This window comes from Cyclopterus lumpus, chromosome 14 (genome assembly GCF_009769545.1).
Source record: "Cyclopterus lumpus isolate fCycLum1 chromosome 14, fCycLum1.pri, whole genome shotgun sequence".
Taxonomy (NCBI): domain Eukaryota; kingdom Metazoa; phylum Chordata; class Actinopteri; order Perciformes; family Cyclopteridae; genus Cyclopterus; species Cyclopterus lumpus.
In genome coordinates, this window is record NC_046979.1 from 21388916 (window position 1) to 21415944 (window position 27029).

Genomic DNA, 27029 nt, shown 5'->3' on the forward strand with positions numbered 1-27029 from the left:
TTGTACCTGTATATAGCTTCATAAGTAGGGAATAGTTATTGGGGACTGAATATGGAGCAGGCCACCAGAAACACAAAGTATGTGCTTTTGGAAATACATTCTGTTTAACTAATAACAATGAGGGTCATATTTACAGGTAAGGTTTCGGGGGCTACTGCTTATCTTTATCACTCCTGCTTTTCTTGTTTTTTCATGAAGTGAGCTTTTATTGTGGAAAGCTCTGTCCGGAAGTAACATATATTTCTATTCTGTCTGTCTCTAACGCTACGGTATGTGAGACTTGTACGGGAAGAGGAGAGCAGACTAGACGTGAGTGCTCGACCATAAGACCGGGTTGGTATCTTACTGTAATGGCTGCTTCGTACTGCAGCTTCAGGCTTTACCGTCGGTCCGCTAGGGTGGTTCTCCCAGTCGGTAGCTAGCCGGCTAGCTTCCTACCGAAAAGCATCGCTGGCACTCGTCTCATTATTCCGTCTCTGTCTCTCTCTCTTGTCTTCAGTGTTGTCAGGTGGCACAGATCCATTGAAGAGCGACACCGTCCACAGAAGCAGGGCTGTTCCGCTGGATTTGTAAACGTTTCTTTAGCGGCGACCGTTCACTTGATCCGAGGCAGGATGTCTGGACAGAGCATTACCGACCGAATCACCGCCGCTCAGCACAGTGTTACCGGCTCGGCGATAACCAAAACGGTGTGCAAGTCAACCACACATGAAATAATGGGGCCGAAAAAGAAACATTTGGATTGTAAGTATTCTATTAATTGATAATTGATATAGCTGTAACATTACCTGTTCAATATTTCAATATGGTTTGGCCTTTAAAAAAAAAAAATGTTTTTATTAACGTCAGAATGTGACTGCCGTGTCTTGGCATTGAGGCCTTCACAGACATGGAAGTGTTAAGTTCCTGTAACTCGTACATGCTGTGGTAGTTGCTCTACTATTCCAACGAACACGTGTGTCTATAGAGGTCCAATCAAGTCTGATTTATTTGATCTTAAACGGCAGCCTTGCGTGTGGTGCTTGACAAGCAGTCCGTCAATTACATGCTCAGTGTTAGCAGCTAGGATCCTTGTTCGTGCTAATTCATTGTAACGCGTTATCATTTTGCATTTGATATTGATAACTACGTCCCACGAAATGGACTGGCTGTGCGCACACAGTTCGGTCCCCGTAGGAAGGAGTGTTGGGGAGCTAACGTTAGCTCTGCGGAGAGGGGCTGCATTCAACATGTAGCAAGGTAACAAAAGAGCTCCCTTCTTTTTTTGAACACGCTAACTTGTATAGTCCTATAAAATATTATGTTCAGCCTGATTTGTCATGAATCACGCTTCAGTTCGCCACCGAGGTTGACGTCACACCGAAGAACTCTCCGTTGGTATTCCAGCTTTTAGAAGGGCTCTGACTTTCTGCTAAAACGCACACAACAGGGAGCTACAATGAGGCATTTCAGATGGAATGGTAGCTGCATGGAGTAACTTTGGCTTCATTGATTCTGCTTCAACATTATACAAACATAAAGGTGTTGAAATATGTTTCAGTAGAACATTCTGTGTCGGTCGGCAACTGTTCTGCTTGTTGAGGTTGTACTTTTCATGCAGCAGACTTGCACAACTTTATCAAGAGTACACAAGCTAATATATATTCAGCATGGTCTCGACCAGATCCATAAGGGTATTTTAGTGTTGAGCTGTTCATGAGTTGTTGTTAATGGAGGGATCTGTCCAGCTGGACAGATGCTCTGAATGCGCTGGATAGTTGACACAGCCTTTGCTCTTCCTGACCTTTTGAGTCTATCTATCTTTCCCAGACTACCATGGTGCTGTCAGGGGCTCCCAAGTCAAACGGCTCATCTGTATACTCCCTGCTTGGGTTTTATTATCAGTTCATACTACTCCACATGCAGCTTATCAGTCTGTATAGCGTAGATGACTGGTTCCCCCAAACCATTTGTTGGAAAACGCATTGCTACATTGTAACTTAAAATAGTTTTTCAGGTTGTAAACATTGCCCTTATTTGAACAAGGGTAGTCCATGGACTGTCGGCTTAATCATAATCGGAGCACCTGTTAACCCTGTTTCCAATGTAAAAATAAGTGTTCTCAGACAGCTCAGCATGGATGTGCAGCTCCACTCCATATACTTTTAAACAGGTTCAAATATTTATTATATATTCAAATGTTGGCACTCAATTTCATTAGATGTGATAATGTGTTGCCCTGCAGGTATTTGCTAACTTTTTATCATTAATCTTACATCATCTTTTTCCAATCAGTTGTTTCTCTTCAGGGATAAACTGCCTTAGATTTTGGTCTACTTCTATCAGCCTTGCCAATGAACTTGGTAGCACTTCCATCGACAAACGGCAAACATTCAGTGCACCTCCTCTGCTAAATTATCACCACAGTTCAATTTGAATAGCAGGCCTTTTGGATAGATTTGGAAGATTCTCCATTACTGCCAGTTGGTTGCAGTTTGAATGGTGGCATAAGCTGTAAGAAAAGATTTTGTTAGGATGATTGTTGTAAATAATTGATAAATAATTGAGGCTATGAAATGTGTGTTTCATCACAGTGCTCTTTTCTGTGATACAAAGTGGCTCGGCAACCAACAGTATGATGCAGGCATTGGTACGATGTGGAATCTACTATTTTTAGGCACGGAGCGCCATGTTTGATGTTGGAACATGTGGATTTTGGAATAGCTACACCTTTCAGCTGATGGAGTTATGAGGTAATGAGGCAGTGTCACAGTGACCTCTCTGATACCAGACAACCAGGTGATATATGGCTCATCTGTGGAACAGCAGAATTGAAGTAATCCAGAGACCCACTGCCAAGCAGGAATCTCACTTAGGTTTGAGGTATTTAAAGAGGGCAGAAAGGTGCATTTGTGTTTGGAGTCTCCTCTCCAGCCAAGTATTGCCTTCATGTGTCTCACTGCCCTTCCTGTGTTCCTGCATTTTGTGTTGCAGGTGAGACATGGCCCGCCTTTGTTGTGTTTACGCTGGACTACAGTTCACATTCTTTAACACTGACATGCTAGATAAACTCAGTCACATAACTTAAGAGACTCTGCAGTTACCAGACGAGGATAAGTGAAGGGTGAACAAATCAACCTCTGCTGTTTGCTTCAGCTTATTTACTTGTGTGTTTGTTTAAAGTCAGTGTGAAATTTCTTCAGGGAAATTTGGGTTTAGTGCAATTTTATTTTTCTCTTTCCGCTGAGTTGTTGTTGTTAAATAATGTTCTGCACAAGTTCATGGTAGCAATCTTTCAGGTTAATTGCCATTACACATCATACGTTCTTTACACACTGCTAGTGGTCAAAGGTCTCTCATGAAGTGATGTGTGTGTGTGTGTGTGTGTGTGTATATATGAAGTCAGCAGTAGCTGTTGACCTTTGGTACGGGTGTAACAATCTTGACTCTGGAGGAAGTTAGGATTTGTAGGAATGGGCCCTGTGATGTCCTATGGTGCATTATTTTGAAGCTGCAGGTACTCCCGTGTTAATTGCTCTTATTGTGTCACATGCTTTCTAATCTAACATACAGTTATGTTTTTTTTTATTATCTCTTCCTGTCCTTTCTACCGTCCCAGTTTAGAAGGTATTAACTTAAAGGTAGACATCCAGAATAGAGGCCATTTATTTCAGTTGAAACTTAAAACTGACGTGTTTTTGGGTAAACACGTCTCCATACATGAACTTATCATAAGACAACAAAGTAAATGTTGAGAAAGACTCTGCCTCTTGCACCTTTTTGGTCCATTTGTTCACTGTAGTCTATAAAGTTATTCATTGAGGCGCTTCGGTTCTCACAGTTTCACCCACACCTCAGACCAACATACAAATCTGTATGGCATGAAAGATCTCATTCATGTCTCACCGGTTCTGAGTTTGATTGTGCCTTCTAGTTCCATCTGGTTCTCTGTTGGCACTAGTTGATGAAAAAGTAGCATTTACAAGCAGCAGTTTAAAGGTCTTACAGAAGGGCATTTAGATAATATGTTTTAAAGAATAGAGCAGGTTTATTTGAGCAGTCAGACTCTGGGCTGGTCATAATCTGAATTTATGATATTGCTTTGGTAATTTTGTGTGATGCCACTGCATGTGACTGCAGTGGCATCGAGTGACCACCCTTAAAGAGTGCTGATGCCCGGTCCACTAGTCCGCTGTGACTCTGACAGCCTGTGAGATTCACAACTCAAAGTAGCTAACATGAGCATGTGCTTGCTCCTGGAGCCCACCAGAGACCACAGGTATGGAGTGGAGAAGTCCTTGACAACACATGACACCTGTCTGTCGTCTGACTATTTATACCTAGGCTCCTCTGTTTTATACAGTGTTTCTCGCAGAACACAGAATCCATCCAGGGCTATCATGGTGAAGGAATTTCCCCTTTAGTGATACTGATTGGTTGAACAGTGTGATATGTTCTATTATTGCATTTCTTTTTTTCAAAAATTACTTCACCTTAACTTTTTTATGTTAAAGGAGCTGTCTTTGTCATCCAGAACATTACTTCAGCAGCAAACGACTATTCCCATGTAAAAAAAATAGTGGATAAATATGTAAATGTATACCTGAGCAGAGAAGGAACTTGCTGGTAATTGAAATGTTCCTTTCGCTAACTATTATTCGGTATATTGTCTGAAATACAGAATTGTCAGTTTTAAAAATAATGAAATGTCTGTTATTGGATACAGAAGGGCAGTGAGGTGCAGCGTTTTTTCTTTTTCAGCCGAGAAACTTTGGTTGTGTTTTGTTGCTATGATACGGAATATTTGCACCATGTTATGTCAGCACCAGGTGGATCTGGATCTGGATGAAGACCGGATCGAAGGGAGACGGACCAGCCGGTCTCTGGGTATTCATGTCTCCTCCTCCGTTGTTGTTCACTTGTAGCCTACATGTGGGAGACGGCATTTGGTCTTTGAGGTATTTGTCCAACTCCCTCTCCATAGTGATTGGACGGCTGGGTAAAAAAAGTAGCATAGTGTAAATACACGGCGAACCCACTGAACATAATTTTAATCTTGCTTGCCATATCCTGCGGTTGGTTTATTAATAGCTCAGTATTGCAGTTATTGTGAGATCCTTCCATGTTTCACTAACCAGCAGATCATAGGTAACCTTTACCCTGTCGTACACACCCGTCTCCTGCTCGCCCACATCATGTTCAGAGTCACTGTATTGGAAGGATAGACGTTCTCTGAAGCAGGAAGTGTTCCGTTTGTTCCTAAAGCCAGCCTTAGGCTGTGGTCCAATAGTCCTTTTTTGCTTAGGAAGGTTCCTAACTAAGTGGAATTACCCGTAAGTATCCAAGTGGCCATCATGATAAGAGCTGTTTGAATTCTCTAAATGCAAAGTAAAGGGCTTCAATGCTTCCTTATCTCCTTCAGCATAGGAAACACTGGACCGTAGGAGATAATTCCACCCCATAATAAAAGTGACGCGCCATTCATGAGAACAAGTGATCATGGCCGACAAATGCTGGTTATGTAAATAACCGTTGCTATAACTTGGAAATGCTTAAATGTTGTGAACTTTAAATAATCGGTTAAACCTGCTGGCAAAGTAGAATGTTACATTACTGTTGCTGAACACTTCTGTAAAGTGATCAAACTGACATGTATTTGATATGCTCTCTGGTGTTGTACTGTAGCCTCAGCCTTCTTTGATTTGACTTCAGTTGCGCTTTGATAAAAGGGTTAAACTGGACGAGCTCTTCAGTGGGGACGTCTGGTTCATGTTTTTGATTATGTTTTCTATCAACAATACAATTGTAAAACACTGTCAAGTCGACACTTCTGGATCACACTGAGTTGTGTGGTGTTTCATACACTATTGTTTGCATATTTTTATGATCATATTATCTGTATATAAACCATAACAACATAAAGGGGTATGAGACATTGATAGCGTGATACCGTATTTAATTCAGCATGTTTGAAACTGAAGAATGAGAAGGTTTAGTAGCTTTGTTCTCTGTGACAATCCCTTGGTTTCACTTTTATATTCCTTCTTTCATTTCTATTCCAACCTTGGTAATAAAGTAATACCTTGACTTATGTCGTCTGCATGACACAACACAGACAAACATGTAAGATGATCTTTTTTGTAGTCAATCTCCTGAACATTGGAGTTTCACCGCTGCAGACTGATGTCACTAACATCCGCCTGACGTCGCCTCATAACTACGTAGTTTAGTGGAAGTGGGGTCGGATTCTCTAAACATCGCGGTTGTCTTTTCCTAACTCCTCCATGAATTCACCGTCCCATCTTTTCTTGACCCTGTGATGGTTTCCAGAGGTCAAGGAAAAGTGGTTAGACGTTAGGAGGTAAATTCTGACTATTCGACAGCCTTGGATTGTCTGGGGGTAAACGGCCAACAGGAAGTCATTTCTTGACCCAACCCCTCTCCAGAGCAAAGGGGAGCTGTGCTGATCAAATGTGAGATTGGCTGGTATAATTCTGATGCATTTCCTGACAATTCTGCTGCTGATTACAAGCCTACACAATTACAGCAGCCACACTCGACCACTGGAATGCCCATTATCATGCAGTAATGTTATAATGATGTTATCTTAAAATTCCACAAAATTTACAAAGTGAACTTCATCGCATTGAGTTTTGTTTTGGGTGTGATCCAGAAAGGAAGTACACACATTTAGCAAAGCTGCCAAAGTAAAAACTAAAATTAAAGTGCCAACTGCTGTCATATAGCAGCGATTTGTACCACAGATGTCTAATTAACAGTCAGGCGGTCCATGTTTCGGCTCCCTCTCTGGTGGTTTGTATATTTGTGAACCAACTTTATTTGAAGTGTTTTAACAGAGGAACTTAAGTCACAACACAACATATTACATCTGGCTCCTAATGCATTTTCAGAAGGTACAAAGACATTTATACAATAATATATAGAGCTAGGTCTATAGGATGGTTGTAGAATGGCCCCTTATTTGGACCAGCTGATCTGCCTTAACAGCCAAAGTTGTCGTTATCTTTGTGGCTAGCCCCCTTCAAGTTTCTGTAGGTGGCAAGAAAGACATACACTTGGCTTGGGTCTTGAGGAGGAATTGCATCCATTCACCGGCAGCAGGTACTCGCGGTATCAACACGTCAGAGGGCTGAACGCAGATGGTGTGTGTGTGTGTGTGTGTGTGTGTGTGTGTGTGTGTGTGTGTGTGTGTGTGTGTGTGTGTGTGTGTGTGTGTGTGTGTGTGTGTGTGTGTGTGTGTGTGTGTGTGTGTGTGTGTGTGTGTGTGTGTGTGTGTGTGTGTGTGTGTGTGTGTGTGTGTGTGTGTGTGTGTGTGTGTGTGTGTGTGTGTGTGTGTGTGTGTGTGTGTGTGTGTGTGTGTGTGTGTGTGTGTGTGTGTGTGTGTGTGTGTGTGTGTGTGTGTGTGTGTGTGTGTGTGTGTGTGTGTGTGTGTGTGTGTGTGTGTGTGTGTGTGTGTGTGTGTGTGTGTGTGTGTGTGTGTGTGTGTGTGTGTGTGTGTGTGTGTGTGTGTGTGTGTGTGTGTGTGAAGCCTGCGTTATTAGAATGACATGATACCAAAGCTTTCTTTACATATGGTTGCTCTGCTGAACAAGTTAAAGACCAGTGGCTTGTTTTGTCTACCGCTCTCTCCTAATTGCCTCTGCTGCTAAATGTCGCTGACTGGGTTGAACTACCTCGTAGTATTCTGAGAATGTGTCAAGGCAACTGTTTTTGAAATGGCCATTGTGTGAAATTTATTCAAAATCCACCCACTTCCACAAATGTATTCTTACTGTAACAGAACTGGAAAAAAAATACATTCTTTGAAGGCAGCTTTTCTGTTATATATATATATATATATATATATATTTATTTATTTAAATGTAAGTTTGGGAAAACTGTTTTAGAGTAGTATAACTAGCAAAAGTGGCAGGTTATAATTTGTGCTTGTACAAAACTAATTTCAGAAATGCCAGTGGAGAAAGTCCCCACAGCCATTTCATTTGTGTCTAACAAGGCCTTTGTTGTCACATGGGTGGCCCATTCTGTATGCAAAAAGCCTTTTGTGTGGCTTTCAACAAACACTGAGGAGGATTCATAGACCACCCATGTAAACAGGCCTCAACGGGCAGCACAGCCACCGCCGCGTACACCGCTAACATTACCTATTAACTGAAACAAGCTATCTCAATTGTTTCTTTGATGTGGCTTGTTGTGACAGTTATCTGGTGTACAGTATATCAAGTGCAAACCTTCCTAGTTAATTTTGTCTTATTTGAACCTGCACTTTTGCAATCTAATTAGAGTCTACAGTAATACCACAGCCAATAAAACACAATTGGAAACATGCAATGGAGATATACAATAGTGTTTCACATCTTGAACAATCGGTAAGGCCTGGAGAGGATCATTCATGTCCTTTGAATATAAAATTCACATTAATATTTATTTACACTGTCTGCCAAGCCTCTTTTTGACATATGAAGGGAATGAATATTGGATATTCTCAGATTTTTCCATTCCTTTGGAACCTAGTCAACATTTGATCAAATGTGATTTATATGTCCAGATGACATCTTTCAGGAACCGTGCAGGTTTGCTGCTCAGGGGTTTCCCAATGCATCACATGAGTTTGACTTTGTTAAATGTCTGGTTTCTGGGTATTTGCTGTGTGTTTCAGCAAACGAAATAGAGTATAGGCTTGTACCGCTTGTCGATTGTATATTGACTAGGGCTGCAACAGCGAATCGATTAAAATCGATTATTAAAATAGTTGGCAACGAATTGCATTATCGATTCGTTGTGTCGCGCGATTATTACGCCACCCAATAAGACGCGGAGATGTATAAGTATATTAAAAAAAAAAATTGAGTTGAGTGCGGAGCAACAAAAAAAAGCCGGTAGAGCAAAGACCATCGGAGAGACCCGTAACGTTGTGCGAGAACTAACTTATTTCCCCGGTGGTGAACGGCTGTTTCTACGGAGACAAGCCACGCCCCCTTCCCTTCCTGCATGCTGCTGCTGCTGCTCCGGCAGAAGCGGAAGTTAGTCGGTGAAACTCCGAGCTGTGTGAGCCTAGGGATGATGTTGGCCGTTTCTCAATCCAAAGTACGCTGAGTACAGACTTGTGTTCTATTGGAGTCTGGACTTGGGAGTTTGGACTCTGGAGTCCAGAGTCCAAACTCCCGAGGACGGGAGGATGCAGGACTGTCTTTCTACAATTGGAACAATTATTCACTGTCATTTATTTATATATATATATATATATATATATATATATATATATATATATATATATATATATATATAATTCTTCAGTTAAACTGATTCAACCTGTGAACTAATAATAAACTCGTTGTGCTCGTTAGATCCTCCAAACCTGAATGATATCTCATGTGTAACCGCTACGGAGACACCAGAGCCAGCGGATCATTTGAAAAAGTCCTGCCGACATCAGGCTGTTCTCGGCGGCCACACTGAGCGCTGACCGCCCGGTGCTGCAGGCTCACCGGTCCCGCGAGCCAGAACTCAAATCTCCGAAACCGTCGGCGCATATTTTTTATCGGCTGAATCTCGGCAAACAGACCACAGATTTGATGCTTAAACTAATAACTTCTCGCCTGAAAACGTCTTAAAATTACATTCCGTGACTCAACAACAGTATTTAGAAAAAGTCAACTTTCAGTTGAGTATTTTGTCCTTCCCCATTGCTCCCCGTCGCTGGTGCTGTCCAAAGTCTCCTCTGATGCATCCTTTGGAAACTGGGCGGATCAAGTCACATCCGGGCATTTTTACCGTGCTTTGCGAGAAGCAAACTTTTGAATTGGAACAGTACTTGGGCCGCGACTGACGACGTTTCACAAGTCCACGAGAACACAAGTATGGACAAGAACGCATATTGAGAAACGGCCGTTATGAACCCAAACACCAGGGCGTTAGATGTTCCGAGGTTTATGGGATGTCCACAACAAGTATAAAGCAGAACTAGTGGTTATTTATTCCGTGGTGAGCGGTGGAAATAACTGTTTTTATGGAGACAAGCCACAGAGACAAGACAAGCCACTCCCCCTTTTAAAGTGTGTCTTATTTATGTACAATTTCTAATTACCAGCATTTGCTTTCCTCTCAAACCAGATGGCTGATGCCTGGTGAGCCGGCCTCCCGCGTTGGCCCTGCTGATACCCCCCCCCCCCCCCCCCCCCCCCACCCCCCTCTCTACCTCCTTCTGTTTCATGGATTGGAGTTCCATTCATACATTGTCATATTCATGTAATGTGTTTATGTAACTTTGTAAATGCTGTTCACGACATCTATTGCTTTTGTCCATCTGGGGAGAGGGATCCTCCTCTGTTGCTCTCTAGAAGCTTTTTTTCCCTGTCAAAGGTTATTTTTGGGGAGTTTTTCCTGATCCGATGTGAGGTCCTGGGACAGGGATGTCGTATGTGTACAGATTGTAAAGCCCTCTGAGGCAAATTTGTAATTTGTGATATTGGGCTATACAAAATAAACTGAATTGAAATTGAATTGTAGCGCATGGCAGCCATACTGCGTTTATATGCCTTGTCAGTCGACAGATCTCAGTCCTCTCATGTGGGCATGCGTGTGGGAAAAGAAAAGGAGACGTACTGGGTCACAAGCGCGACTTTTTCCAAGATAACGCTGGGTGTTTTCTCTGAGTGTGGCTACTTTGTAATCTCACCTTCTGAAATAAAGCCATATGTCCTGTGGCTTTTGCTATCATCTCCTCTAAATTCATTGATGTGAAATGTATCCATACTTTCAGATTGGTTGATTTTTGAGTGTGTATTAAGTAACACGCAACTGATGAGATCATCCTCTCCTATAAAGTGTGTAACATGTTCCTGTCCCTTTGCTTTCTAGAAGTGTTTATTTGTTCTGATGGTCTCGGTTTACCTAAACTCTGACTCACCAGCACCACCTTTCCCTCCAGTATTTTAATGATTGTTCACAGCATGGCGTTAGGAAAAGGAACCACTAAAAGAAAATGAGGATGAAGATCTCTCCCTAAACGGCAAACTTGTGTGCTCCCTCTGAGGTTCTTTCTTTTCTCTCTTTCTCCTCCACAGACTTGATACAGTGCACAAATGAGATGAATGTGAACATCCCTCAGCTGGCCGACACACTGTTTGAGAGGGCCATCAACACCAGCTGGGTGGTTGTGTTCAAGTCCCTCACCGCCACACACCATCTGATGGTCTATGGCAATGAGGTCAGCACTTCAACAACTGTTCTTCATCTTTGCTATCAAGGATATTTGTTTATCTGATCACGGGTTCTCCCCTGTACATTGACGGAATACATGTTGTCTGCATGGTCTACGTTACATTGCCACAATTTCATTGTTCAAAAGCCCCCCTTGATGTTTTTCTGCAGAGATTTATACAGTATCTGGCCTCAAGAAACACACTATTCAACCTCAGTAATTTTTTGGACAAAAGTGGCCTCCAAGGTACGTTACCAACACTGTTCACATTGGGCTGCAATAAGCCAATACTCATTCATTATGACACTCCTCTCTTCGTTCCTTTGCAACGTAGGCTATGACATGTCGACGTTCATAAGGAGGTATAGCCGCTACCTGAATGAGAAGGCTGTGTCCTACAGACAAGTCGCCTTTGACTTCACTAAAGTGAAAAGAGGGTAAGGAGCTTTCTCTTCTTTGCTTTCACTCTAACTTGCTGTGGTGTTGACCTGAGCCCAAAAGCCTCATGCTCCAGAAAGGTGAAACCCCAGTGAAGGGTTTCCTGTGGCAGATGATGCTGAATGATACTGAAGGATAACATTGCACAAGTTGTATTTCCTGGAAAAAACTTTCGGACCGCTTTGTTCTTCGTTCCATAAGCTCATCAGATGTATGAAGCATTTGACCTCTCAGCGCCATTAGTGGTAAAATTCCTGTTTACGCTTCACTTTATCATGTTAAAGTTAATATACTCTAATGTTTATAGATGTAATCATGCTCTGTGGGGGGCTGGACATTAAGGGGCCTAATGTTTATGAATATTTAGCATTATTATTACAGTGTAACTATAGATATTGCACTGTCCAGTGGGACTGTTGCAGAGATTTGTTCGCTCATACTGTACATATGAGCTCCTTTTACAGTAAAACTCCCCGAACAATCAAGACTAGAAGCCCAAAGACATTTTTATGAAATTACATTTGCCTTTTCTCTCCACAGGTCTGATGGAGTGATGAGAACCATGAACACGGAGAAACTCCTCAAGACCATCCCCATCATCCAAAATCAGATGGACGTGTTACTCGATTTCAATGTGAGTGCTCAGTATGGTTTGCACTGCCTGGCTTCTAAAATCTATTGCACACTTGAAATCAGCTGTTTAGTTGTTTTTCCAAATGCACTCCTAAACTTTAAACTGATCTCAACCCCTCCACCCCTCTTCCAGGTCAATGCCAATGAACTGACAAATGGCGTGATCAACGCAGCCTTCATGCTTCTGTTCAAAGATGCGATCCGACTGTTTGCAGCGTACAATGAGGGCATAATCAACCTCCTGGGTAAAAACAAGCATTTGGGTTGGCATGCCCTTACTAATGAATTTGTTTTAAACTTTCTGCTTATCCTTATTTGCTATACTTGAAGAGGTCATTATGTATGATGAGGGCCATAAGGGGAAAGTCTAAATTAATTACTTCAGTGGCCTTGCGATTATTTTTTTTAATACTTTGTATTGAGCTTTGAAAGCAAGGATGTACTTGTAGAATGTTTAACAGTCACACAAAGTGTATGTAAGTCCAGATAAACAGAGGATAGATGGATTTCTGGAACTGCAGACCTCCAACAAGCTTAATGCAAAGAAAGTTTAGGGTGTTGTTGCAAACAAACTAATCTAAACTACTTCGACAGTAGTCAATGATCATAGGATGGAACTTTAGTTTTTACTATGCAAATTTCACAACCCATGTATAAATAGGGATTTGTTTTCATTGTTCTCATTTACCTTTGCCCTGAGTCCCAAGATGGAATTGACCCAGCATTGATCATGTCTGCTGACAATGAAGTGTGTATACCCTCTGGAGATACTGTACCCTTAAGACTATTGTGTTCTGAAAATATAAACTTCAAAGTAGCAGACAAAACCGAGTTAAGGGAAATGATGATGGTGTTTGTCATCCTCGTCAATAGAGAAATACTTTGACATGAAGAAAGTGCAGTGCAAAGAAGGACTCGACATCTACAAGAAATTCCTTACACGAATGACTCGAATCTCAGAGTTCCTCAAAGTTGCAGAGGTAAGACAGGACCCTGGATTTCGAAGAGTTGGCTGTTTTTTGTTGTTTTTTTCCTCATCCGAATCTGATGGTCTTTGTTCTCTTCCTGCAGCAAGTCGGAATTGATCGAGGGGACATCCCAGATCTGTCACAGGTGAGCCTCAATGCCAGCTCTAAAGATGACTATTTGGATTCTTTGCAATTACTTTGACACACTTTACAGCCCTGACCTCTTCACTGGCTTTGCGTAACTTAAAACAGGAAAATGGCTAAATGGGGTATTAATTGATGATATATATTTCATTATTTATCTAATGTATGTCTAGAATATACAGCGTGACAGATATTTGAGAACGGCTCAAATCATCACTGACTAATGTCAATAATGATTAAAAGGACACTGTCAATGTGCAGTAGCACCTGCTTTAAATGAGTCTGTCCCCTATGTAATGCGTTACCGTAGCATGACGTTGACATGTTAAAGGCTCAGTTGACCAAATCAAGAAAAACATCTCACTGTCATCCATCCAGGCCTAGTTTCTGTTTTATGTGCTGAGCTTTTAAGGTATAAACCACCGAGAATTTGCTCACAACTCCAATCAACTAAAGGTGAGTGGAGTTTAACACCTCTTGAATTTGGCCATTAAAAGTTTTCCAAGAGGTCAACGTCTCAAGACCAGCAGACATAATGCCAAAACTATTATGTCGTGTGTCCTGTAGCTTAGTAACACTTCTAGGACCAAAGTTGGACTATAATGTGAGTCTCATTTATGGGGAGAGAGCTGACATAATAAAACTGCATTATTATTATACAAACTCCTGGTCAACTCGTCATTTTATTTGGCACATGCTATTTGCAAGCTTTCAGCTCGTATGCTGTAGGTCATTACGTGTGGTGCTCAAGTGACCTCCATAATATGCAACTTGCAAAATGTGGCTATAATATCTTTTTCACAGACTGCTAACCCCTGCAGTTTCAGGCCCAACACGTTTTAACACCAAGTGCTGTGCATGCTAGGCAGGCAATGCATGCTCTCACAGACACCCTCCAACTCACTCACTCCTGACCTTGCACGCTGTACAGCAAATAAAGGTGTGAATCAAGGTTTTTAGGGTGCGATATGATGGAACCTTCTTGTATAAAGCAGTGGCCTGCTCAAGTGGTGCATTATGTAGAAAATACACTTATTTGGAGGCTGCGTTCATTATGTAGTTGGTAGAGGTTTCTAACTGTAACGGATATGCCCAAAGTGGAGATCTTTCTCCCAGAGGTTTTCTTTATAACATCTTGACTTTTGCCACCTTTTATTTTCTGTATTTTCTTCCCTTCTTTCTATCTTTCCGTTTTCAGTTTACAGTTTGTGTAAGTATATGAACCTTTTCTCTCTCTGCATTTGGGGGTATCTCTGTTTGTGGACTCTTGGCAATAACTTGGCATGCTTCAGTGTGTTTTTTTTTTTTTCTTTCTTCTTCAGATGAAATCTTGTATTAGGCTTTCCTCAGTCTGAAACTTAATGTGTGTCAATGATATTCACAATAGGCCCCCAGTAGCCTGCTTGATGCCCTGGAGCAGCACTTGGCCTCTTTAGAGGGAAAGAAAGTCAAAGACTCAACAGCAGCCAGCAGGTAGGTCTGCTGCACTTCATCTGGCTCCTAGCAGAGGCTTGTTTGCTTCAAAAACGTGATGATTTATGTAAAAAGAAATTCCAGCATGGAAGATGCACTTTCCTCAAAGTTAAACTATTCTTTTATGTCGTCATTAAAAAACAAACAAGCTAGAAACAAGACAACTCAGACCACAGAAAATCTCTTATGTGAAATATGTATATAATGTGTATAGTTTCTTGGTTTGTCACGGTTTCCTGTGTCTCTCCGTTGTTTCAGGGCCAGCACCCTCTCCAATGCGGTCTCCTCCCTGGCCAACACTGGCATATCTTTCACCAGAGTGGATGAGAGGGAGAAACTGGCAGCCTTGGAGGAAGAGCAGAGTCGCCTGAGAGCACTAAAGGTACATTTTCCTCACTCACCAACAATTTATTGTTCCTGATGAGCAGCCACCAGAGTTCCAATGTGTGAATGCTGACTTGTGTTGTAAAGCTCTTGTGCTATAATAGTGCAGACATTACCACAGCCTGAAAAAATCCCGATCACAGGCAAATCAGCGATTTAGTTTGTGCTCAATTCAATTTATTTTGTAAAGCCCCAAATGACAAAATAATCCTCAGAGGGCTTTACTCTCTGTTCACATACGACATCCCTGTCTCTCACATCAGATCAGGAAGAACTCTCCCAAAAAACCTTTAACTTGGAGAAAAAGAGACGAAACCTTCAGGAGGATCACTCTCCCCGGATGGACAGAAGCAATAGATGTCATGTGTACAGAATGAACAGAGTTGCAACACATTCAATGCGTATGAAAGAAATGAGAGTATGAGAGTAGTAACCATGATGGAAAAAGTTACAACTACCAAAAGTGGCAACAGTGGATGTAAAAGAATAATAATGGAAGCGGTAATGGTATTGAAAGCACTAATAGCAATGCAACTATCAATAAGAATGATAATAGCAGGAGGTGTTGGGCAGGACCAGGGTCCAGATAAAACCACGATCCATGTAAACCAGTGAGGCGAGACCGCACAAAGACACCGGGGAAGAAGCATAGTTAGTAATGTGCATTAATGGGAGTTTATAGCCATTTGTAAGTATGCGATACAATGTTTTCTCCATACTTAAGCGACAATACCACTTATTGCAATCCTGGATAACAGACATACTCATCTGGGATTCCTCCAAGTCATGTGGCATGAAAGCCCAAAACAACAGTGGCATAATGCTGCTTTTCACCATTGCTGCTGGTTTGCTGCTGCTCGCGTATTAATTTCCTTGACGTGTAGTGTGAACTTTGCTTACCACTGTCCTCCTAATGATTTGAAGGAGCAGCGTCTTTTAGAGCTCCAGAAGAATCCTTCCGCAGCAACCACAGACTCCACCCCTATCTCCACGGTGGGCGGGACCATCCACTCTGCCCCTGCCATTGACCTCTTCTCTACCCCCAGCTCCACCAACAGGTGAGACCACAGGGCTTATTCATATCATCTTAGGTTTTAAATGCCAGGTTTATTTTTCAGACCCACTTACAAGGCTACCTAGAGGTCTGGCTCTATCTATATATCTCTCTCTATCTATCTATATCTATCTATGTAATTTGTAATCTGTGTTGAATTAACCATTGGTAGTTGCATGGTAATGAAGGCTGATGTCATTGGTTTTCTCCTGGTAAAGGGAAACATCATAGGGGCGTGATGAATCAGGAAAGGACACATTGTGACTGGACCCAATCAATAAGTGAACGTGGGTCTTAACATCATGGTTTTCAAAAGTCTCCTCTTTTACCCGTCGAGACTGAAACAAACCCCAGAGTTTTCACATTTTAAAAAGTGTCTGCAGCTGTTTCAAACAACACTGAAACGTAGCGTTAGTAACTCATATTAGTGTGGATTTAGTCTGACATTCTGTTGCAGATGTTTCAGAACTGGAGATAAAAGTTGAAAGGAGATCTGATCATTTTATTTATTGAACGGCATAAGTGAACGTTTAGACATTGGACAACAAATTGTTGTAGCATCGAATATATATACAAATATATAGTTTATATTTTAGAATATATATATTCTGGTCTAAAACTTGTCATTTGATTTCTTTTAGTTGTGTTCCTATGACAATTTTGAATGTTTCTTGGAAATGTGTTCAGGCCTTGACTGGCATCATGCATGGTTATTTTTGGAAGGATTGGTTTAGTTAAAGCAACAGTCTATAACATAACAAAACACAGAAAGTGGGCATTTATTTGAGTTTTTATAACGACAAGTGAGAATGGGTGAAAAACCCGTTTTTTTTCTGAATAATCATCTTCAAGACCTTCAGATCATCCTGGGAAGAAGATTGAAGTCGATCAGATCTTTTTTGTGTGTGGTTTTAGACACTAATGTCTTATGGTTATACACGATCCGCTTAAGTTTTTTCATCAAATCGGTGGTATAATAAATCGCCTTGAGAGCGGGAGTCGTGTGTTCAAATCCAGGCCAGGTTTAATTTTTTCATCACTTTTAATTTACATGATGTGGTCTAGACCACGTAGAGACACATGATGCATGTATATGTTCACATTCTCATTGTGCAACCTAATGGCTCAACTGGACTAGCTCAAATCTGCCCCAAACTTGTCATGTTTGTTACAAGTCACGGACGACGAGCCTAATTTCAGTCATAGACGAAGCGCCACCTACTGGCGAAAGAAAGCGTTACGCGACAAATGGTAAAACGTACGACCGGCGGCCCTGGGTTCTCGGCCGAGCGGGTCGCAGCTTTAATTTCTATAGTTATTCTTAATGCTGGTCATTGTGTCAACACAAAATAAAATTCCTCCATAGTAGCTTTAAATGCAAGTAGATGGCTAACATTTTTCAATATGGCTTCACAGGTTCTGCGCACTATGATTAGATGAAACTTTGATCCCTGTATAGAAACTAGAGAGCTGCAGCAGTAAGACTGATAACATGCAGTGCAACTTAAAACGTAACACTCCACCATAACGGTCATCAGTTTTAACGCCAGTATTTGTACATAGAAATAAGAATGTCTATAATATCTTTGGGTTACTCTGTATTGCTCAGGGAAAAAAGTTTCTTCTAAAGGAAACCTTATGTTGAACCTACCGTTTTGTCAATGAGTGACTGATTTATCCTCCATGACCTTGTTTTTCTGCCCGTTTCCCACCAGCACCTCCAAGGCAGCCAATGAGCTGCTGGACCTGCAGCCGGCTTTCCAGCAGTCGCTGACTCCGTCCGCCACCAACACATGGGGAGGTGAGAGCGCCGCTCGTCTTCACAGCACAAACGCACACGTCAAGCACTCCTTGGCACACACAGCTCTCACACATTCCTCACAGTACACGCATTCAACAATGATGCCTTAGAATATCTGTTAAGGACTGAGGTAATCTAGTGTGTGTGTATATATTATACATATAGAAGAATGCAGGAAAATTTTTTTAAAGTGATGTTTAATCTATTTTGTCAGGTGTTAGTGTATTTTTGACTGTAGCTGGTGTAGCTTTTTTTGAAAAACATCAACGATCTTTCTCTTTACTCATGCAAATGACAGCACGTGTGACCGCCCTGTGAGGTGGAGATGGATGGCTATTTCACCATTATTTATCAGGCACAGTCGGCCATAACAATCTGTTAATCATGTACTTTATTTTTATATTCCTGGGCCACTGAAAAAAACATGTTCCTACATTGCATGTCCACTTTTATTTGAATATTAAACAAATTTATATAATAATTGAAAGACATTTCATTGCCTGCTGAACACTTTGCTTGCCTGAGTCATATTACTGTACCTTAAGTAGACAATGGAACTTGTTACTGGTGCACAGTTTGTATGGGAACCTGGTTTGCATTGGGACTTTGCTGTTTTTAGAGTTTAATTTGGAGAATAATATTGACTTGCACAGTTGCAATCTTATCTCTTCATAATGTTTTTCATGTCAAAGGGTATGTCAATATTGTGTATGCTCTAGATACGACGGCCTGTAATTTAGAATATTAGTTTTAAATTAGGCCACATGGTTCATGTGTATTCATTTCAAGTTTCTTTGGTTGTTTATTATATTAAAACCAAAATAAGCCACATGTGATTTTGTTCCCATTAGTTACTGACAAGGAGCAACGTTTTCAATGAAGGCAAAGACAATCAAAGTACAACATGGACTTGTCAATGCTGTATAATTGCAGCCTTGTTCATGTTTGTACTTGTATTTTGTAACAAACAGGTTAGGCATTCCCCAAATTGACATTTCTGAACACAAACATCATACATGGCTATTTCTGTAAGCATTGCTGTCTTTGGCTATCAGAAGGTATGGACTCTGGCTGTTGTGATAATAACGACTCTTAACCTGGTGACTGATGTACCACTCAGTGTGCTTGTAATAAAGCTGGTCATCAGACCTGACATGTCCAATGAGGGAGTGCATGATCTAAGCCTGTCTCTGTATCTTAAACTCTGTGTTAATCCGTCTCACCCGAGCACTGTCATCTTTCCCTACACCCTATCTTGCATGCATCTTTGTATCTTCTCGTCTTCCATTTTCTTCCCCTCTCTGCCATAATCTCTCCATTCCTTTTTTTCCTTGTTCTTTTTTTCTCCCCCTCTGCTCACTCAGATCTTTTCACCTCTGCTGCAGAAGCTGTGGAGGAATCTATTCCAAACTCAAACCCTTTCCTCACACTACCTGTTGTCGTTGCTGTCCACCTGTCCACGGTGTCTTCGGACGCTGGCAGCCTGTCCTCTAGGACACCTAGCCATGAAGTGTTTGGTGGGATTGTTTTGCTGCATCCTCTCTTTTCTTTTAGTCTAGATTTAATTTTGTGTTGTATGGCTGCCACTCGTCTCATAACATCAGCCTGACTGGTGGTTTAATGCCATTTAACATGGGTACTGGAGTATATTTCAGAGCAGTAGGGAAAGAGGGAGGAAATGCCTGAAGTGGTTGAGGGTCACTGGTCAGAACATTTCTTGACTCTTTACTCCATTCATCAAAGATCTGGCACGCTGCCCCACACCAAATATGTGTTTCCTTCCGTAATCAGGCTATGTTACTACTGTTTATTTCCTCAGCACTTAACTCTCTGATTAAGGCTGCTGTATCTTTTATTTGCTTTCTCTCTTTCTGTTTGTACTTCAAAGGCCAAAGGACTTTGTTGCAGAATGTCCATCTTTACCAGCAGGCTTTTTGCCTTTCTCCAGATCATTACAATCCCTTTTTTGACTCAAACTCTTCCCTGGCATCTGATCTCGATTCTGCCGCGCCAATAGAGACATTTATCACAGGTACAGACGACTGTCTGGCTGCTGGATGGCTGATGTGAGAGTAGTGAGATGTTTTGTGAATGGTCATGAATAGAACTCGATTGACAGTGTCTCAGTGTTGACACAAAGCCGTCCTGCTGGAAATGCCTCCTCTCCATCGCTGTTTCCTACAACGCTATAGTTATGCGCTGCCCTGAGATTTGGCTGTGATGAGTGCCGGCTTCCTCCGCTTTTGAGCTGCGAATCCTGACCTTTTCCCTAAAAAGCCATTCCCGCAGTTGCTCGGCTTCTTCGCTGCTCTGTAATTTTTCTGGTCTACATCTCTTCATAATCTTCTCCTCCTCCCTCTTTCTCCATTTGGTTCTTTGCCTGTCTGCTGTTGCTGCTGTGTGTCAGACTCCTTCTGTGGGCCAAGCCCTTACAACACCACTCCACTCTTCCAATCTGAGTCCCCTGCTGTAGCTGGTCTATTCAGAGGTAGGTATTCCCGGGTTGATCAAGGTGAAATCCAACCTAATGCTCCAGATGTTCCTTACTTGTGTTGTATTTGTAGTTGTCTCCTGGGAACATTCTCAGACTGACATCAGTGTTTTTACAGCATAGCCTCAGCTTAGTTTGTTCAAAGAATGTGTCTATGATCTAAAGGAAGACTGATGGTAACTATCATGTTTGGGTGTGAGTTCCTTAAAGCTTATACTAACAATTATCTTTGCCAGTTTATTAATCTGTGGATGTTTTTTGTTCCCCCAATTAATCATTTAAACTGTCTGAAAATAGTGAGGCAAGCATCACAATTTCTCTGAGCCTCAGGTGACTTCTCTAAATGCCAAATGACTTATGTTTATATATTTTGTTACAACCAGAGGTCATTTGGCTGTGCAAAAAAGATCAGTTATCAGAACGTTTTAGCTCCATGTTGTAATAGGATAGAATAGACTACTACATTAATTGTTTCAATTTGAGAATTGAGCACTCTTTACAATCAAAGGAGTTTCCTAGACTTTCTTAGGCCATGTCCACAATACTACATTTCCATTTTAAATCTTTTGCCACATTTACACTGAGCGTCCACACTAGTCCGGTGTTTTAGAGCACCAAAAACCTTTTTAAAATGCTCACGTGGACGGATAAGTTTGAAAACTACAGGGTTACTTCCTAGTGTGGATGGCGTAACCAGAGAAGTTTTAAAAAATGTTGATGCTACATAATTGGATCTCAGCAGACACGATTATTGATTACCATGTTAATTCAACATGAAAAACAGATTACGGGTATTACCAATCTCATCAATTTATACTATCGGCTGTTGTGTAGTTAAATTCTGCATTTTATAATTCTACTAATGCCGACATGCGGAGGAAGCAGCTAATAAAGTGTGTGTGCATGTGCATATGCACATATATATATATATATATATATATATATATATATATATATATATATATATATATATATATATATATATATATATATATATATATATATATACACACATATGTGTGTGTGTGTGTGTATATATATATATATATATATATATATATATATATGTGTGTATATATATATACACGCACGCACACACACACACAGGTGTCATTTGGCACCTGTACAGATGGAAGTAGTATTAGAGCAACTGTACCATGATGGATGGATGTGCTAATCTAAAGAGCAAATGTGATTAAAATGTTGCTTTCTGATGGGTGAGGAAGCTGGGCAATAGAACGGTACGCAGATAGACCAAGCTGTTTCCAGACATCACTGATGTGAGCTCACATAGATGGACAACAATAGACGGGGAGGTTATGACACCGTCGCCAGTGGTTGTCCAACCTTAAGCAGTGACATTTTCCTTGAAAGATAATGGATAAAGACAGTTGTCTGTACTGTCAACCTTTTCTCTTTTGGTCTTTGCATATTAGTTCTGCAACAAATCAACAAGAAAATACAGCGGTGACAGTGGTCAGGATGGTTTGGTTTTTTCTACAAAAAAAAAGAGTCATCCAGTCACATTATCCACCTTTTCCAAAGAGTTATTGTTTTTCTACTTGCCTCTGGTTGTGTTGGGAGGAACAGAGGTAGTGTTGTCAATACATTTTCTTTTTTGCCTCAACAGGGTTTCCAGCCTCCCCAACGCCACAGCAGCCCCAGAACTCTCAAGGCCTTAACGTCGACTTTGACTCAGTATTCGGCAACAACATCAACGCTAACAACCAGGATGCTACAGGTAATAGAGTAGTATTCCTACACACACTTACACTGTATATCCTCATAGCCCTTTGGGAGCCAGCTGTCTTCATGTACTCTGCTGCCACCTGAAGGTTTGGGGACAAGTTGCACGTCCATTGAATCATGTTGAGGCTATAGAAAATCAAAGTTTTTGACTTTGACTTGCTCGTGTGTTTTATGTGGACTATGAATGTTCAAAGTATATCCCAAATACTCTAATTTCACTGATCAGGTTACTTATTGTTGACATGATTACCCATTTTTCCTTTTTTTTAAAAATATGCTCAGACGGAACAATTTGAACCCCTTCTGATCAATCCAGACAATATTATTTAAACCCCACAGGCTCAATTATTAAATGCTTTTTACACTATAGCCGTACATAACCATTAGACAATGACATAAGTGGGAGTCTGAAAAATTATTTTAAGCACGTCACAGATGGCGGTCATCACTTTCTTATTGTTGAATATCCAAACAATTCTCATGTGCTTCTGCCATCTCGCCACATATTTATTTTTTAGCATGCACAGGTGCAGAAAATGACGCTGTTTCGTTATGTGTGGCTGTGGAATAATTTCAGCTGAGATGGTCTCACTTGCAGATTCTTTGTCTACGGACTATTGTCATTATCAATGAGCTGCAGACACCACAAAAGCACAGTGTTTGATAAAACTAACTATTCATTTTACCTGGGATCAAAAAAAGTAGAATTTTAGGATTTAGAGAAATTAATCTCTAAAATCTAAATATCTCTTTAAATTCTTATTATTATAACAAATGAGCCCATTACTGGAAACACTAGCAGCCTGTATTTAACACTGCCACTGAGATGGATTTTTTGAGGGAATGACATGTGAAATGGGTATTAATTATAAAAAAAATGTAAACACGGTCACTGGAGTGTGAGAACTCCTAGTAATTATATACCATCTAACAGACTCATTGTTTGCACACCTTCACTTGGTTCTCGGCTGCTCACAGTCTCACATCATCTTGTTTCTCTCCTCCCTTGTGCTGGGGATAAACACACTCTCTGGGCCCTTGGCTTTTTGCATGGCGTGTGCATGACTGGGTGAGTTGACTCAACACACACTCCTCTCACACAGTTTTCTTTCCTTCTGTGAGCACTGCTGTCCTGCCTCATCCACGCTCAACATGTTCTCTGTCTCTGTTTCTCTCTCGCTCTCTCTCTCTCTCTCTCTCCCTGTCCCTCTCTCTGTGTGTGTGTGTGTGTGTGTGTGTGTGTGTGTGTGTGCGAATGGCCGTCTGTTGTCCGTGTGTGTGTGTGCGTGGCCGTCTTTTGTCTGTGTGTGTGGCCATGTTATTGTCTGTTGTTGTCTCCCTTCCTTTCCCCTTATCATGCCCCCTTTTGATTAAGATGTTTTAGGTGGCCTCCTCAAACCCACAGTGACATGTTCACCCAGTCAGGATATGGGCATGACCCTGAACGGCCAACAGGCCCACAAACTGGTGTCCAACGACCTGGACTCATCACTAGCCAACCTTGTCGGCAGTAAGTTCCCTTTTTTACAACAAATTGTGCTGTATAAACAGATTATTAGATTAGGTTAAATGTGTACCGTAAATTATAGCATGGAAATAAATAAAAACATAGTAAAATTAGCATAAATGTTAAGAGTAGAGTGAAATTACATCCGTCTCGCTACATGTTATCCTTTGTGTTAATTAAGTGTTTTGTGGTGCATTCCTTACATTGCATCTGTCCTCTTTAGATCTGGGAATTGGCAACGGCACAGCAAAGAAGTAAGTGCACGCAAGTGGCCTTAAACTTCATATCCCTGATACTGCATATTAAACATGACTAACATTTTGAATGGACTCTGTAGTGATCTTCACTGGAGTCAGCCTGGTGAGAAGAAGCTGACGGGTGGAAACAACTGGCAACCCAAGACTGCTCCTTCTACCACCTGGAACCCTGCAGCCATGGTAGGGCTCACCTGTCTGCTTCTATTCCCCAACCAGTAAACATCCAAAAGGAGATCAGTTGGGCATGAATGATTTTCTAGCGTGGCTCTCCTCCATAGTCCTCAGGGCTCAACACTCATTTTTAAAAGTGGTTGCCAGGCATCAGCTTTTAGTTGCCAAGACGGAAAATATGGTTGCCATTTTTAGTGTGTGTGTGACTGTCAGCGGCTGTAACTGTGTTCATCTGGTTTGTGATGTTGACGAGTAAGTCAAACTTTTAACCCCATTGGTAATGGAGCAAATATAAATAAAACATTTTTAAAAAGTGTGTGGCTGTAACTGTATCTGTGTAAGAGCGTCTGTAACGTGTGTGTGTGTGTGTGTGTGTGTGCGTGTGTGTGTAAAAGAGCATCTGTTACGGCGTGTGGGTGAGCGGCTGTAACAGGGTGGGTGTGGGGGAGAGGCTGTAACAGTGTGTGGGAGAGAGGCTGTAACAGTGTGTGTGTGGGAGAGGCTGTAACAGTGTGTGTGTGTGTGGGAGAGGCTGTAACAGTGTGTGGGAGAGAGGCTGTAACAGTGTGTGTGTGTGGGAGAGGCTGTAACAGTGTGTGTGTGGGAGAGGCTGTAACAGTGTGTGTGTGTGTGTGTGTGAGAGGCTGTAACAGTGTGTGTGTGTGAGAGGCTGTAACAGTGTGTGTGTGTGTGGGAGAGGCTGTAACAGTGTGTGTGTGTGTGTGTGGGAGAGGCTGTAACAGTGTGTGTGGGAGAGAGGCTGTAACAGTGTGTGTGGGAGAGAGGCTGTAACAGTGTGTGGGGGAGAGGCTGTAACAGTGTGTGTGGGGGAGAGGCTGTAACAGTGTGTGTGGGGGAGAGGCTGTAACAGTGTGTGTGGGAGATTTCCTGTGCTAGCACTGCATGCAGCAGCCTGGGCTCAATCATCATCAGTTCCTGTGTGGACAACTTAGTCATGGGCAGAGGGAACCACTTCATTACAGCTTTGAACCAATATCAGGTTACTGCTATTGGTTAACTTTGTTTTCTGTCTGCCAAAAAAATGCAGAGTCCATCTGCCTGTTCCTGCCCTGTGGAACTAAGGCGTTCTTGGATGGCCTGCCGTTAAGTGTATTTCCTGTGCTTTCTAGGCTCCAAACACTAGTCCTTTCCGCTTGTTAAGTGCTGTCATGAAAGCCTACCTCTTGTGTCTCCGCATGAATGGTTGTTTGAGTGTTTATTTTTTATACAAGTATTTATACATGTATTTATTGACTGAAATTGGTGGTATACAGAAAGTAGATTGGGAGGCATTATTGGTACAATCCATGTTTTTTTTTAAATTTCTTTTTTAAATATTTTTTTTTAGTGTTTCTGGAGCTTCGGTCCTCTTATTGTTTCACATAACTGCAGATTGATTTCAGACTGCATACTTTCATTGCTGTTATCCCTTGTGTCCTATTCATTACATTACATTTAGCTGACGCTTTTCTCCAAAGCGACTTACAATCATGTTACATTCATACACCGTAGACACAGCAATTCAGGGTTAAGTGTCTTGCTCAAGGACACATCGACCAGGGGATTAGAGGTTAAATCCCCGCCAATCCCCTGATTGAAAGACGGACATGCTAACCACTGACCCACAGTCGGATCAATGAACTGATCTTTGTGATCAGGAACAACCACCAGAGCAGTGCTAATGATGAGGTCCCAAATCCAACAAGAACTTTGATTAATATCTCAGGACTTCAACAACAGAATGTTAAGCATTGTATTTTATGATTTATTGTTTGTTTTTACCTCAACTTTCCCCTCAAATGTGCCCCAGCACTGAGTTTGTGTAAACATATTACAGTAAATATTTCCAGTCACGTAAGTTGTATGTAAGATTGATGTAGCTTTTTTTAATTGTAAATTCTGAAGAACAAAAAGTACTCTCACTCTGGCTGCTTAATATAACCACCACCACATTTCTGCTGTTGTGAGTCAATATTGTAAAACCCGACTTATTGACCAATATGAACAATGAGGGCTGTGTTGCTTGTACTGTACGATGAGGAACTGTTACCAAAATAGATCATGTGTAGCCGTGTTTTGTCTCATGACTTCTCACAAATGAGAATACAAAGTCTTTTTTTTGAATTTTCCTAGTGAAATGTTTAATCTGAACTCCCCTTTGGTCAAATGTTCAAAAAGAGCATCTGACGGTAATCCGGCAGAACACTTTCTGAACACATGAGTTAATGATGGTGTGGCCAAATGTCAGCTGATGATCAAAGGCTTATGAGTCTTCTGAGGAAGCCAGGAAGAAAGAGTTGGTGACTTGAAGGAAGCTGATCCACTAACGAGCAGAGACACGACATCCATCAGTCGTTAAAGAACGACCCTAATGTGGCGCAGAGATCCAGCCTCATGTCGTTCTTGACTGGCTGAGGGACGCTGAGTGAGCGGTCCCTGAGACAAGGCAAACATTGTCAGCGAGGAGGATTTCTGAAGGAGAGCTCTCGGTGCAATGAAACAAGCGCAGTCTGTGATGAAAGCACCAATTTTGGCACCAGCGTCATGTCTGACTCACTTGCGCCTCCCTTCGCCAATGACTGAATAGTTAATGAAATGTATCCTTCCCGAGAGGGCTGGGCGGTAGACAAATGTGGGTTTGTTATCACTGCAGGGGCTGTTGGGGAAGCTTCTCTTTCATCTCCTTCCACAAGGAGCACCTGCCAGTACCCAACTTCTACCCCCAGGACTCGACACACTCCTTTTTGATTCCTGCA

At 41.6% G+C, this 27029-nt stretch overlaps 1 protein-coding gene across 8 annotated transcripts in view; it reads left to right on the top strand.

Moving 5' to 3' along the window:
* The first annotated feature begins 218 nt into the window (after positions 1 to 218).
* picalma (phosphatidylinositol binding clathrin assembly protein a) overlaps positions 219 to 27029 on the top strand; it is a 31090-nt gene continuing 4279 nt past the window's right edge. Inside the window, exons 1-18 of one of the 8 annotated variants that reach the window (XR_004611042.1) lie at positions 225 to 333; positions 500 to 744; positions 11067 to 11209; positions 11374 to 11449; positions 11538 to 11640; positions 12182 to 12275; positions 12408 to 12519; positions 13148 to 13254; positions 13346 to 13387; positions 14774 to 14859; positions 15118 to 15241; positions 16168 to 16301; positions 18013 to 18098; positions 22220 to 22330; positions 23317 to 23407; positions 23714 to 23848; positions 24069 to 24099; positions 24183 to 24282. Coding sequence is in view for 6 of the 8 variants with exons in the window: in XM_034549911.1 (XP_034405802.1) it covers positions 615 to 744; positions 11067 to 11209; positions 11374 to 11449; positions 11538 to 11640; positions 12182 to 12275; positions 12408 to 12519; positions 13148 to 13254; positions 13346 to 13387; positions 14774 to 14859; positions 15118 to 15241; positions 16168 to 16301; positions 18013 to 18098; positions 22220 to 22330; positions 23714 to 23848; positions 24069 to 24099; positions 24183 to 24282 (1614 nt within the window). In the remaining 2 variants the exon portion in view is untranslated. Of the gene's footprint in view, positions 334 to 499; positions 745 to 11066; positions 11210 to 11373; positions 11450 to 11537; positions 11641 to 12181; positions 12276 to 12407; positions 12520 to 13147; positions 13255 to 13345; positions 13388 to 14773; positions 14860 to 15117; positions 15242 to 16167; positions 16302 to 18012; positions 18099 to 22219; positions 22331 to 23316; positions 23408 to 23713; positions 23849 to 24068; positions 24100 to 24182; positions 24283 to 27029 lie in introns of all 8 variants that reach the window. The other 7 variants (XR_004611043.1, XM_034549911.1, XM_034549915.1 and 4 more) reach the window with 7 other exon arrangements.